This window comes from Fulmarus glacialis, unplaced genomic scaffold, assembly GCF_000690835.1.
Source record: "Fulmarus glacialis isolate BGI_N327 unplaced genomic scaffold, ASM69083v1 scaffold6031, whole genome shotgun sequence".
NCBI lineage: Eukaryota > Metazoa > Chordata > Aves > Procellariiformes > Procellariidae > Fulmarus > Fulmarus glacialis.
The window spans coordinates 86,745-102,416 of NW_009192119.1; the positions used below are offsets into that span (position 1 = coordinate 86,745).

The window sequence follows — 15,672 nt, forward strand, 5'->3', positions numbered from 1 at the left end:
ATACAATATTGGCTGGGGACGAATTTAAGGCATTTTCTAGCAGCTGCATCTCCTTACTTCAGAACTTTTTTGATGGAAAGAAGATCTACTGCCTTGCGAAAAACTCACATCTCTCTAGTCCCTGATAACTGCCAGGCTAACAGTTTGAATGGTTCATATGTATTGCTTTCCTCTCGTGATAGTCACTATCTTGGTTAGGACTCAGCATTGAACACACCTCATTTTTGATTCGTTCCACTGTATCCCAGCTTTCCTACTGCCTTTCCCCTCTACTATCTTCTCAGACCTCAGCAATGCTCAGCGTTTGCTTTCGAAAGAGTCAAGATAAAGTTCCTCAATATTGCTCTTTCAGCTCTTATCTGCATGGAGCTGCCTTTGACTGCAGTGTCCAGACAGACAGCGAGCCACGAGCAACACTTTTTCTCCTGATCACAATGAGCTCACTGTTAACATGTTCTTTTCCTATTGTTTCTTGCTGTACACTCGGGACCGTAAGTCTTTCATGACATGTGTATACAGTGGTTGTACACAATGGGATCCCAGTGACTCAGTAGGGTTGGACTTCTGTTACAATAGAAATGTTAATTTATTTTACTGATGCTTTTGAATAGGATTTGCTGAAAAATAAAGGAAATATGGGATGTGGATCATGTTACCATAAACCCACATACAGCGAAATGTTCATCTGTCTCCAACATTTCATGTCTTCTGGGCATCTGAGATAGTTGAGTTTGATTTACACAATCAAGCCATTCATTAAATATCTGTTTGAGTTTTAGGCAGATGCATCCTTTACCTGAGTGATGAAATCTGACTACAGGAAACGGAGCTATTCCTTTGTGAAAAGACCCCATTCTGCTTTATCAAGTGAGCCTTGCAGCAATGTACTTCTAGAAAACTGCCAAGCTTTGTATACCAAATATCGTTGTAAGGGCTCAGCAGTACAACAGTTGTGGACTTGGGGCTGATCCAACCACACAATAGCACATCTTTATGCAATATTTCCTCTTTCAACATCTATCTCCAACACTGTAATTCACTGACAACCGTCAGTTCATTTTAATTCCAAAATTCTAGCCCAGAACACAAAGCAGTTCAGAGTCTGAATTCTTGTGTGGGCATATTAATTATTTAAATCACTAATCATGTTCAAAAGAGCGCTTGCTGGGAATCCTTCAGGAGCAGACTGATCTATTACTTATTATTGCCTACTAGATTATACTGTAAGTCAGAAGCATGCTTAGTATTTCCTGTCAACAATACTCTATATAGCTTGCTGTTGACAGAGAACCGAGTGATGGTGAATGAAGGGAAAAGCGGCAAATACATGTTAGAGAATATATATATATAAAAAATAATCCAGTGAATCAATGTAGTCCCTAGTAGGGATTGGCTTGGAAACTTCTTAGCTGAGTCATTTTTAGAAAAATAAAGTATCCCCAGGCAAATGGGAGAGGCTGTAAAACCGAATGCTATGTTGAATGAGGCTTCTTATCTTGCAAACCACCTTGCAGATAAATACATGCAGGGAAGAATCTTGCTGGTTCTGTGATACACAAGTTTCCACTGTCTTTGGTGAGAGAAGTGATAGGTCAGTTTTGTCTTGCATATAGGGGGGCAACTATATTTTTGTGTACTTTAGCTTTTGTGTTGTTATGAAAATAAAACCATGAAGTTTTGTCCATTTTGCCTTTTTGTGCCTGAAATGGGCACAATCCAAGCCAGCTGCTTCAATGGTAGGGTAGTCATTCAAATGAGAAACATCTTCTGCTCTTAAGACAACTACAATATATTCACTCTGTTGAATAACCAGTCGTGCATTCCTCACTTGCCAGTATAATGGGACCTTCGAAAGTAGAGAAGTTTCACATGACCTTAGCACATACGGCTGACTTTGACTGCCTGAAAGGAATGACCTCCATGCCATTCATCATAAAGGCTTGTTAACACTCAAATCCACTGTTTTGAGGGTTCCCCGACAATATTAACCCATACAAGACCTGAATGGCAAGGGGCGTGGTTAGGCAGAGGTCACACTTAGCTATGGTGGCTAAATTTCCACTGCCCCAAAGAACAGGCTTTTCTTGTGGGCTGCTTTTGTCACTACCCCTCCACAGAACTGGCATAGGCTCAGGGTCACAGACATGAGCCAATTACATAACAGACGAAAACAGGGTAATGTTTTACTTAAAGATGCTAAGAGATAATCAACACAAATGCAAATGAATTCATACACCACTTACGTTACTTGATATTTACTTATAACCTCCATATTTTATTCATGAATTTTACAATTCCAAATATAATGAAAGTTAGAGTACTTTATTACAAAGCTTATAAAATAATTAAATATTACACTTATATTTTTTGCCTTTTTTACACCATAATTCATACTTTGTGACACTACCATTTTCTTTCCTCAGTTGTCACTTAAGGAAGTGAGCAAAGAAATATAAAGAAAAAGTTATGCATTAATAAATTAATTATTTTACATCAAATAATAAAAAGGACACAATTATAAAAACAAAACAAAAAAACCCTTGTAGTTTTCCTAGAAAAAAGGTTATAATTACACCATGTCCAATATCAAGATGGAGCGGTGTAGTCTGAGATATGTTTCCAATCATCATTTTTTAAAGTATCATAGAATACATGTTTTTAATTTAAATTGTTGCAAAAGGAACTGCTAATTTTAAGTGACCACTGTCTGGCATTAGTGCTGAGTTGGCTAATCTTACGCTGAAACGATACTTTAAAAAAACAGTAAAACTGAACTACATTCATCAAACAAAGTTGTGGGATTGGGTGGAATTAGATAAATATGTCCCTCACAGGCACTCCCCAGAAAATTACAGCAGAACACAGCTCTGTCTCAGAATGGGTTTGGCAAATAGGTTGGGTATTTTTTCAATGCAGAAACTTCTTAAATGGTACCATTTGATATAGAGTGTCACTGAACATCTCAATACTGAATGATTACAAATATCATTATGTTTACATTTCTTTTGTTTGCTGGTGGATTCTGTACTAAAGAAAAGTATTAGGAGAATGTATAAAAATAGAATTGACTTTTATTTGGTTAGAGTAAATAATCCACTTATCTTTTTTTTTTTTTTTTCATATAACCTGTGTGAATAAATAACTATTTAGAGAAGGTTAGCATGAATTAATGGACTGTAATATTTTTGTTATTTCCTTTGGGTAACGGATGAAACAAAATTTGCAGAGAGATTTGAGATTAAAAGGAAGACATTCTTCAGCATCTTGGCATCCAAACAACCTAGCTTCTGAAAAAAACTACTTTAAAATATCAAGTTTAAATTTTAAAATTACATATCTAATGAGCTTAGAAAGTTGAAAACATAACCATTGAGCTCAATAAATCTGAGTTCCTTGAGTTAGTTGAAATATGAAATGCTATTTTACTTGTAACACAGCAATATTAAAAGTCCAAATATTCTAACGCTGAATATTTCTAGGAATACATTTCAAGTTACTAGTTAACCACCTCTGAGTTTCTACACAAAGCAGAAAATGAATTCTTCAAAACAATAAAAACATTAGCATGATGCAAAACTTGCTTTTCCAGCAGCAAGTCTAATAAAGAAGCACCATATATCTTTGTAGTGCACTATTTACTTCTTGTGGTCACACGTGTGACGCTGCGTTCTCCAAACAACAGCATTTGAATGTCTTTCTGTGAAAGTGGCAGTAAACAGCTTCCTTACCCTGGGACGATAGTATCATTAAAAAAAAATGAAAGGAAATGCTTTTGATAGTGGGATCTGTCATGCTGCCACGCTGTAACCTTCGTCCTCGAGCTCCCAATCTCTTTTGCTTTGCATTCTGGTAAATTAGCCAGAAAAGGCTTCCTTGCCTTAATTTCTTCCTCATAACATACGACAGTGCAAAACGACACTTTTAAAGAAAGAAGAACTGCCCTTCGAGTCTCAGTGTTCAAGTGATCCATAGTACCCTGTACTTCAGTGAGGTCAGCAAATAAAGAAAAAAAAGAAGAAAGAAACATTCCTTTTTCAACATATATCCAACAATTACTGTACCTCAGACATTCCCTTAGAAAAAATGTCTCTTCCATCAGTGGTTTATGTGGCACCATGTCTTGCCTCAAAGCAAAGTTAATTCCAACATAAATTGAAGAAGAGAATCCTGTCACTGAAGGGTTCAGATAACACGCTGCTATCAGTTCTTCTTCGTGCACGATTTACAACATTGCTTGCCATAAAATTTGTGGTTACAGACACCATGCTGGGGTACCAGATGACACCAAGTGAAGAAATCCACACAGGAAGGATCATCTGAAGGAGAGAAATCCAAGCAATATGGTAAGACTGTATTTTAGCAAGTATACAAATCAGGCAATAGTTCCGCACACTTGTATGCATTTGGTAATATTAAAAACACAACGGGTGACTTAATTCAAAGAAGAAGAACCACGAACTAGCTTTCATCTCAAAAATACTAATTTCTTTTTTAATTTGTTAAGAGATGTTTAATTTAAGAGATCTAATTTGTTAATTTGATAGAGCTAATATAATAGGAGGGTCAGAGGCTAAAGGAATTAAAAAATTTAGAGCACACTTTGAAGTTCAGGAAAACAGGAGGAAGTTCCACTGTAGAGGATAAAAAAAGTCATCTGTGTTTTCATCTCTGATTACAAATGTTGTTCTAAAGCCAGGTACTTGTATAAATGAGCCTGCTCCATGCTTGAGGCCATCAACATCATATGGAGTTTACCTGCACCTCAAAGTAGTGTCAGCTTTAAGTGTATGTGCCTGTACACACAAAATGCATGGAAATCTGAATGCATGGACCCTACCCTGTGCACGTGTGCACAAAGTGCTCTGCTACGTGTTTGCGTTCCAATGCTTTCTAGAGGGACTTACTTCTCTCCATTTGACTATGCAGGGAGCCTAAAAAACCTCTCTTGTTAGACACTTTACGTAGGTGTCATGAATCAGGCTTTTAGGACTTTGACTATGCCATGTTGGTGAAATCTTAATTAACTGCAATGGGAAAAGAGACAGGCTGACCATGTTTAGTTCTGAAAAGCCCAGCTTTTAATTACAAATACAAATAAACCATATTTTTCAATTAAGCTTTTATTCCACTTAAATTTATGTACGGATCATTTATACACACAGCCCAGTCACTTTAAAAACATTTCGTAGCTGCTCCTTTCTACAGTTTTGTAGTGGATGCTTTATGTTTCTTTAAAAGAGCAGAGTGATGATTCATATGGATGATTTATAAACAAATTCACCATGTCTGAGAGAGCAGTAAGACATTTAAATGAGGTTTAGCAAAATTTATAGCTAAACTGAAGTCTCTTGTGAGCATGGAAAAAGATTCCATTCGACTCTCAGAACTACTGTTTACATGGTCAATAAAAGGAATTTACAAGGAGACAGTGAAGAAAAATCTAGCCACCGTAGTCTGCGTTCTCAGATCAGCTAAGTTGAGTCACAGAAGATAAATGCTGCCTCGCATAGCACAGACAACTTCGTGATATTCTGTGGGCCAGGAGTCATCTCCGTGTCCCTACAGGAACTTCTTTTGATTAGTCATCACTTTGCTTTTTTTGATTCCCTTTTATATGATGGCAAAGGTGATTTTTCTATACCTTTATCACCCTCAAATTTATTTGAATGAATAAAAAAATAATTTAATAATACTAATTTTTTAAAAGATGTCATTTTATTCCTCAGTTTTTCAAAACTTAAGCCTGTCTGTAAATGCTAATGTTATGTAAAGAAAATACTGTCCCTGAACAAACAGTTGTCCAGGAAGTAGGAAGCTCAGTACCGAACTGCAGTCTTTCCACCCCACAGCATTGCCTTTCTATTCTTAACTGAGTGTCAGTAGGATGCAACTGGGAGTTCAGCACCAGCGTTCACGTTGCTTCACCTACTGTCCACCAGACAGAACTTGCTGCTGGGAAGACCCAAAGCAGACAACAGATGAAAAACATGCACAGCACAAAGTGAGGAAAGCTGTTCTGATTAAGTCAGGAAGAAGCTCTCCTGCCATGGAAGGGTAAATTTTCAAAAATTACAAATTATTATTTTAAAAAAAATTATAAGCATTGAGGAGGCAATGTTAATAAATCTTTACGCCCCTTTTGAAGATTGGAGTGCAATGCTAACATTACAGAGGTATGGCTTAAACTTTACTCTTGGGACCTAATTGGAATGAACACAGAGCGTCCCACAAACGTCAATGGATGTGGATCAGGCTGTCAGTTCCTTACTTCTATTTACTCAAGTATTTATATGTTGTTTAAATTTTCATTCATTTTAAGCAGTTGGATTTGCTTGCAAGAGTTATGGTGACCATAACTGCATCTAACAGAGGGATGGAAATGACCCAGTTTGTCTAGGAAAGTGTGTAAACTCTCCCTGAAACATTAATTTCTTGACTGTGATCACTGAGCTGGAGCTGCATGGCTGATAATAGAGACTGATTTGCTTCAATGCGATTCCAGCACAGCTGGTTCCCTCTCTTTGTGCTGGTTTAGACAGAAAGTTAGAGAGCACTGAAGAGATAATTGATCTCTAGAGCCTGACGACCTAGTTTTAATAAAGGGGAAAGGGCTCCTGCAGATGTGAGGAGAGAGAGAAACAGGCCAAGGCCAAAATGAGTAACAGACATTACTCCAGACGTGAAATATAGCAGAGGAAGGCAGGCGTGAAAGAAAAGTGCTTGCTATATTGTGGCAGAAAAGGATGTAATACAGAAACTCCAAAGTACAGCAGAACTTTTTAGGAAGGTTAATTTGAAGTGTTAAGAATATTTACTTATAAGAACAGCAGAACTATTTACTTATCCCTTTTAGGACCATTTCATTTCTATATCCTTGTTTGGATTCAGGTCCCCTGATATATCCGTTTGATACTCTGCATGTCTTGAGTTGATGCAGTAGAATGGTCTGTTAAGATATCACTGGGTTTTACAGGATTTCTGTGCACAGTGAATGCCAGGAATCGGTACAGATTAGGGGGGTGGTTGGCTAATGTCAATGTACAAGATGCTGGGCCAGAGCCTGACCTTTGCTCCCAACTCTTACCACCTTTCTCTTGCAATCCGGCCTAGGTTTGATAGAGGTTACTTTCAGCTCCCAGTTTTAAAATGGTAACAAGAGTGTTAATGTACTGTATTTTGAAAGCTAATGTTTAAAGTGCTTTAGCATACCTAGATAACTAGCGCTATATGGGGCAAACCTGGACCTCCATGAGCTTTTTTCCCTGCAGTTAAGGAGTCACAAACTATAACCAGCTTGTAAGCTAATATATGGGATGGGGCTAATGCACCGCTGTCTTTCTGTGGCGGTTCTGAGAGAATTCCCCTCCCATCATTCAGAGTGACACAAAACCTCTTGCTCCTCCTGCTCCCCTAGAATTCCAAAGAGGTGGAGTGGGATACAGTAGACATACAAGTGACGACAGAGCTTAATTTCATGTTCCCTGACTTTATGTCATACCCTGATCAGAAGCAATAAGAAGAGAAGTACATTCCAGACAAAGCATTTTTGGACTCCCAGGATATGAGTGCAATCTGAAGCTTGGGCAGACTTCAAAAGACTAAAAATAAATGACAAATTCTTACTGCTTAGTTCAAAAGTTGCTATTTTTAATCATAAAACAGTACCAGCATAGGATGCTTCTACGTTATTCAACAAAATAGTATAAAGATGCAGCTCAGAACCAAATGGCGTAACTTTTTGACGTACTTTTTTTTTAACATTTCCTTGTTCTTAAAATCTTCTGTGTCAATTATACTCTCAAGTCTGCTTTAAGAGGGTTCATTTTGAGAAGAGATATGCTGTAGTATCAGAGAGTAACTGTAAAGCTGTAAAGTCTGGGAAAAAATCATTTATGAAGGAACATGCCAAGTACTAATCTTCAGTGGGTGTAACTGGAAAAGGTGATTTTTGCTGGATATACAGTTCTAAGCAACCAACCCTGCTGCAGCATGTAGAGCTGAGTTTTACCTCTTTTCACAGGGACTGGACAGAAGTTAGTATTGCAAGCTCTCAGGACTAGTGGTTTCTGATGGGGCAAGCACCCAGAAGCTGGTCTTCCTTGGCGCAGGCACTGTACGCTCCGGGTTTGCACTCCCCCTCCACATGTTACTGTACACTGTAGAGAGGAAAAAAGTAAAAGCCGTCTTTCATTATAGAGACTCTCTGGGAGCCCATGAAAGCCAAAGGAGTACCTTTCAAGGGCTTTGGATGAGACTTTTGAAGAGAGAGAGGTCAGGATCGGATGTGTTGCTGTTCAGCAACCCCCCATCAGGACCAACTTTTCAAAGATGTGTGCATCTGTTCTCCCTTCCGAAAGTTTGGTTATTTAAGGACTCAGCTGAAAATTTGGTTCCTTACTTAGGCACTGAGACAGAAACTGAGTATTTTAGAAAACCTGTTCCTGATTATCTGCACTGATTTCTTTTGAACTCTGAGCCGCTGGGCCCAATCCTGCCTGAACAGAGATAAAACTCCCATTGGAACCATAATCATGGCAGTATCTGGGGAAAAACACTATGCGTTTGCAGGAAGATCTATGAAGTATTTTAAAATGAATAAGCCTTTTACTTGTATGTGTTTCATGAAAAGTTGTCTTTAAGATAAATGTGATCATTTTCATCTGATTACAATTGTCAGGCATACATTGTTTCATGTAAATGTTATTAAATGAGTGTGTGTCTCATTGATATGTGACTCATAAAGTAGATAAGTTCCAGAAATACAGAAGCTTGTTTGCAAGAATGTAGAAACAAATACAGACTGATCCAATAATTAATTATAGTATTTAGGAAATTCCAGGCAATCTGTGCAGATGCTCAAATACATTGTGCGTATAGATATGTAACAGTTCAACAACAGTGCAGTTTGAAGAAGACTGAGAAGAAAGCATTGGAAAATGAGTGTAGAATGTAGTGCCTTTCGAGCATGAATAACATTTTTAGGTGACATTCTTCAGTTTCAAGACAAAGAAATGAGCTGCACCAAAGTACATGATGGATGTGGACCAGCTGCATCATGTTTCAGTGGCTGAGTGGTGTGACCTTCTTTAGGGCATGGCTATGTGGAGGAGACACCTGTGGACTGTTAGTAGTGGAGTTATCTCCTCCATACAATCAGACGTTTAACTACAGCACAATGTAAAACTGGAGCTAGCTTTAATCTAGGTAGCTTGGACTCACATTGCCCTAAAGTCACAGTGGCGTGGTCTTCAGCATTTTACGCCTGCCAGGTATTTGTGCCACTCCAGCTAGCGTCCATGCTGTGGCATATGATACCATGGCTTTTCTAGGTTTGGTGCTCTGGCCAGCACTGCAACCTCACCTTCTAATTAAGGTGGATACACTGTCCAAGAGTCAGCAGTCACACTGCAGTTGTTTTGTTCTTTAACGCTGCGTAGTGAAAAGCTCTAGAGGATGCTACTTGAGCTACTGTGTAGAGAAACTTGTTCCTTTTGTAAACTCCATAAAAGCCGAGACATGAAATAGTGCTGGAGAAAGAGTGCTAGCTGGGACAGGGAGAGAAAGGTGAGAAAGTTTCCCATTCCTACCTGCTGCCAGGGTGAGGAATACCAGCCAGACACCATGTTATACAACGTTTGTGATGGACAGGCTCCATTGTTACAAGCTTCTTCCAGGTCGGTGTTTGGTTTCTTGATGTTTCTACATCTTCTCTGAGGAAAGGTGATCAATTTCCCATGGATGCTTTTCTCACCGCATTTTAGTTCTCGCTTTTGTACACCTGGGCCACAGGAGGCTGAGCACTGAAAAGGCAAAGTACAGCTTTTAAATCTACAGAAACACATTCAGATAAAGGAGAATGTGCAAGAGATCCCAAATTATGCGAAACTACAAAGCATTATATAACGAAAACCACAAAGACCATGTTCTGTAATGTGTAAACTGAAATATGAATCCAGGTCAAGGAAAGTCCTGAAAAACAAAGACAAACAGGGTACATCTGACTACATCTGGATGTAAAGAACTGTGTTTTTACAGTGGCTTGCCTACAACACCTGATTTTCAAATGATAGCTCAGCTTTCTCTCCCCCACATGGTTTGTGTGTGTCCCCAAGTCAATGTTTCCAAGAGCAGCAAAGGCAGGCAGTGAGCCATGTAACTGCACCACTTTACCTCACTCCAGGAAGAAATCACCCACTGGAGTCGGTCATTTTTGGGGCAGCGTCCTAGCACACAGGTCTGCTGGGATTCAGGTTTATGGTCTCTGCTGCACATACTTTCAGGCAAGATTTTAACCTTGGGTGAACCGATACTTTTGCAGTAGACATCCCGTTTCTTAACACCTCTCCCACAAGTCTTGGAGCACTGTGATGGAAAGAAATATTCATTTGAACTAGAGGAAATCAAAACTGGCATTATTTGTATTTTACAGCAGAGCATGGAAACCATGGCTAATGTGCTGTGTAGCTGCCATTATAATATAAGTAAACTTGAAATTCCATTGGTAAATAAGTAACAGTAACATCTGTATGTCACTTCTAAAACATTGTTCTAAGTGCTTTCTTAATGTAAAGTATGAACTCTTACAGTCCCCATGTAGGACAGATAAGTAATATCTCTCTTCCGTAGATGAGGAAAGTTGGACTTGTGAGCAAAATGCTTTTTTCCCTGGACAGCATAGTTGAAAGCTGGTCCTAACCTCCCATCGCAAAATATCCCACGGCAAGATGTTCTCAGCTATTTGTTATTTTGTCCTCACCTTGACCTAAAGGGATGAGATAGAGGCAGAAAAAACTACCTAGGGAATCTGTACTTAACTCCTTCACCAAATGAATCTCACTACAAGACAGAATCTGATACAGACAATGGTTAAGAAGTTTGACCAAAGATACTGTAATTGCCAAGATTACAACTGAAGCTTAGGACAAATCACCAGTGAATAAATACGCATTGTTGAACCATGGTTCAGTTGAAAAGACATCCTATAGTTTTCATTGCCCTAGCATACCACAAAATGCACAAACAAGCCATTTCTGATGAAATGAAGAAATAATCGGCCCTGAAATAATGTTGCCAGCTTTCTATCTTGTTGCATCCTCTTCTAATTGTTCTTCTTTTTACAAGTAATTAAGGGACACATTCCAAGGCAGAATCCTGCACTATCACTATCTGTATTAAATCACAAATGTTTTTAAAAGATTTCATGAAAGCAGAGTTGTATACTGAGGATGCAACAGAAATATCTGCATGCTGAAAATCTGTGGTTTTTATCTTTCCCCCAAACAAACAAAAAACTCCTTTCATTTAAAATTACTCTGATTTGTATAGAGAGGCTGGGTATTTTGCATTTTTTTCCTTTTAACTCCTTTGAACCTGTGATACAACAGCTTTCAGCTGAATCTTAAAATCTTCACTAACTTGTTCAATAGACCCGTTCACTACATTTCTGCAGGACTTGTGGACTTAATTTTCATAGGCTTAGTTGAAAATCCCAACTTGAATTGTACACCTCCTAAAAAGGCAGAAAATGGATTTTTAAAAATTTTTTTTTTCGTTGTAGAGGAAGGAAAGTTTGAAAGTGTGAATGTGTTTGTTCTTCCTTTTTAAGTATCTGATCATCATACCTGGTTTTTATAATCTCCTGCCACACTAAGGTTTCCTTCAACATACACTGGAAGAAAAAGTTTCTTTTTGAGTGTTAAAACTCTGTTACGATGGACCGCTGAGTAGTTACTCGTCTGTCATAGTACATTACAGGGCACTCCCCCGGAGAGGCAGTCTGTGCTTCTCAGCTGGGAACGCTTAGGTCAAGATGTACTTGACACCTAAAGAGTAACAGTACCAAGAAGTGTATACAGAAGTAATAGATTTTTCAATAAATTTAAATCCACCTTGAATCTCACTAAATGTAGATGGAAAAATAAAAATAATGTACCTCCTTTTGATATAAGTGTATGGTCAGCTCTCTCTTAAATCCCAGATTTCCCAGTACTTCATTTATCCTTACATTAACTGTTCATACCAGCAGCAATAGTAGTGAAAGAAAGAGCAGAGATGAGTTTTGTGTAAGCGCGTGTGTGTGTGTGTGTGTTTTAACTCAGGCTGGTTTAATGTCAGGCAGTTTGCAGGTTTGTGAAGCAGGGTGTGTACACACAGGAATCTGCCCAGGGGCCTTATGCCCCTCATGGCAATTAACTGCAGCAGTACTCTACTTGCAGTAGAATAGTTACTCTAACACAGGCAAAAGTACAGAAGTGATTAGTGAATTTGTGAATCACAAATTTATCAACCCACAATTCACATATGTGTGTGCATTAATATGCAACTCTAACCCCAAATATTTCTTCATTCTTTGACTGCCTGTCATCTCTGAGAAAAGTTAATATTGCTGTGGGAAGTAATCTCAGAAGGGGGTTAATGGCTTTGAAGAATTCTTAGAGAAAAAATTATCCATCTGTTTGTATGTACCAAAAAGGACACCATGTGTCCACTTCTGGCAAGCCCTCCTGTCCGAGCACTTAGGAAGGCTAGTTAAAATATATACACAGTTAATATATTATTTTCATGAATAGAGCACTTGCAAAATACTGATCTTCACAAAGTTTGCACTATTCTTCTTTTTGAGCAGAGTTTTTGGCAATATTTTCATTATGCCAGCAGACAAAAATTTAAGTTTTTCTCCAAATTACCTGAGACCAGAGGCCAGAGCTCCATTCAGGTGGGCAGTCCTGACTATTGCACATCTGCACCTGTGTAGGGGTGCTGACAGGACACAGGGAATGGGCCACTACCTCCTCTCTTTGGAAAGCCCTTTTCTGGACACACTGAATGAGACGACTTTGTTGCCCTCCTCCACAAGATTTGCTGCATGTGCTCCATTCGCCTGTTGACCAGCTTAAAGGAGAAAATGTATGTTAGAAACACAGGAGTCCAATTAACTTTATAAAATCATCTATCAAATGTGAATTATTCAGGGATTCTGCTTAGCCTACTCTCCTGATGTACTGGTATCTGTTCAAGCAATCAAAAAGCCTTAGTTACATAATCTATCTTTAAAGCATGGAACATTTTGCTAGGGATGAAATACAAGTCACACAACTGGAAAAACTAGTATTACTTATTTACAGTTCTCATCTACCAGAACCAACTTGCCTACGAATCCGACCTGGAATCTGGAATTCCACAGGGTCTGAGAGAGATGCTGCCATTGAGGTTGGAGGAGTATCTAGAAGATCTAAGGGTCTGGCTAACAAATCACCATTCCTTTTTAACCGCGTCTATGCTTTTAATTGAAAAAAAGTCTCTCTGAAACAGGGAAAGAAAAATCTTTTCTAAAGAAATGCTAGGATGATGACATCAAAAGATCATTTATGTCACTTCAGCTGCTGAAGAGACCTCCAAATAGACTAACAGACCCGAGGCCAAAGGAAGAAGCCAGATAGATGGAGAGAGTTCTGTAAATCCGTAAGATTTGATTACTGGAAAGTTCTGCCCTTTGTTGTTACATTTTTGTCCTTTTTACATCTCTCTCGGAAGACAGGAGGAGGAAGATTCAGCTATGCTGATATAAGGGAAAAACTGGCATGGCAGGGGAAGAATTGGGGGGTCAATTTAGATGAGCATGTACCTCCCAATGCATTTGTGCATAGATACACTCACACAGGGTGACAAATGTTGGCATGGTGCTGTCCGGTGGTATTTATGTCAAACCTTACTGGCCTCTATTCACAAAAAAGAACTTGCTTGCTACAATCAGCAGTCCTGTCATTAGTGTCTGGAGGATTTAAATGTCCTCAGACTAATAAATTTGGCAGACAGATGATGTAGAATCTAAATAAAACAGGAAATTTAATCAGCAAAAGCTGTTGGGCAAATCTATACTCCAGTCACAAGCACGCTTCAGTTATGGATCATGTCAGTGAGGTTACACACAGTCTGAAGAATTACTGCCAATTGCTTAGGATAAGTTCAGTTTTGAAATGTCAATAGCGGCTCAGTATTTCTATTATTGAAGCACTGAGTGGGTCTCTAGCCTTTGTGGAACACTTCGCAAACATACAACCAAGTGTCTTTGTCCTCGAAGGCTTACAATGTAAGATCATTTACAACTAGATAGGAAAACAGAAGTGAAGAAACAAAAGAAATTATAAATGACTAAATGATTACTCAAGTTGAGAACTCTTATTCAAAGACCCAGCACTAAATTTAAACTAAAGATTTTAAAACAGCAGTTTTACAAATTTTTAATAATTTATGCCACAGAAAAGGTTCTCGTCTCAAATCTGACTGCTTGGCCTATCCTACTTCCACAGTTTCTCACAGCATCAGCCCTGTGACCACTGGAATAGCTGCTTACATACAGTTTTAATGACAAGAAAGCTTTTTTTTTTCCTTTTCTTACTGTGTGAAAGATGAACAGCATCCCATTTGCCTGTCTGTTCACATCTGCCCAAAACCAAATCTAATTTTAATTTGTAAAAAATGTATAAAAAGCCTATTTTGGAAAAATTCCTTTGGGAATAGAAGAAATCCCAACTCTCAGTCTAGTAACTTCAGTAACTGCCAAAAGTAGTGGGAAATATAAAAAGCACTAATTTAAGGACAAAGAAATATTAATGTGAAAAGTCAGTAGTTATGTAATTCCAGAACACATCAGAAGTTTCCTTTTTGTCTGATTTATAAATATTTGGACTATTGCAATACAAACTTCTGGAAAAAAGTTATAGTTTTAATCCATTTTACAACTTTTAATTAGTTTGCCTTGATGTTTCTGATAACAGTGATTGGTAGAGCAACCAAAAGCGTTCATTTTAAGAGTTTATTCACCGTAACTGCCCAGAAAGTTCCTGTCTTCACAGAGGAGAGGGCAATAAACCTACTTTAATGTCCTCTAGTAAACTGCCATTTTCCAAGATTATCTGGGCTGTGATCCAAGAGTATCTTTCATTAGCTCAAATAACTAAATAATTATGACCAGATTTGGCAGCTCCGAAATCCAACAACAACAGTGTGCAGTACTGATGCCTTTCTGTGTTCTTACTGTTGGGACAGTAGTTTGTTCCTACTCAGACTAATAAGTCTTTGTTCTTATGCACTAATTATTCCTCACCGACTTGTAAGTCTAGAGCCTCTTTTATGTCACAAAACTGACACGCTTGTATCTCATCTGTTATTCACCTCCTTCCCTTGCCTATTATGCCTACCATATTTGGTTTTGCTTTATTTGCTGGCTATTAAGCATTCTTTGTTTCCTCCATGGTATTTATTACTACTACATTTTTTGATGTTGGCAGTCTTGGTTTTATGGGAAATATTACATGCCGTGACTTTCTGGGTAGATTGCTCAGCAGAGATATTCTGGCATAGTTTCACTCAGCTGAATGGCAATCTGTTAATTTAAGACATGGTCCTACATGTAGATCCTCCATACATTAATATATCCTAAGGTTTTTAAAAATAATTAATTAGTGAGTCAAATTATTCTTCCCTAAAGGTGGCTTGGGGCTTTTACGGTTTTTCTTTTTGTACTCTTTTTAGGGTTCAAGTCATTAATTGTGTTTTAAAGTAGTAAATCTAAGAATATCAAAGCAATTTCAGCATGAAAACATTGCACTACGTATCAAAATGGGTATTCAGCATTTTCAGTGATAGGTATATCAGTGGATGTTCAAAATA

The 15,672-nt window shown here is 38.2% G+C and overlaps 1 protein-coding gene across 1 annotated transcript in view; it reads right to left on the reverse strand.

The window, feature by feature from the left end:
* Positions 1–3,789: 3,789 nt before the first annotated feature.
* The window catches only part of ADAMTS18 (ADAM metallopeptidase with thrombospondin type 1 motif, 18), a 78,140-nt gene continuing 66,257 nt past the window's right edge, over positions 3,790–15,672 (reverse strand). The window contains exons 18-22 of the mRNA XM_009586938.1: positions 12,687–12,891; positions 10,171–10,362; positions 9,588–9,800; positions 8,009–8,156; positions 3,790–4,316 (exon numbers count right to left, since the gene is read on the reverse strand). Of these exons, the coding sequence (XP_009585233.1) occupies positions 4,201–4,316; positions 8,009–8,156; positions 9,588–9,800; positions 10,171–10,362; positions 12,687–12,891 (874 nt within the window). The 3' untranslated portion in view covers positions 3,790–4,200. The remainder of the gene's footprint in view (positions 4,317–8,008; positions 8,157–9,587; positions 9,801–10,170; positions 10,363–12,686; positions 12,892–15,672) is intronic.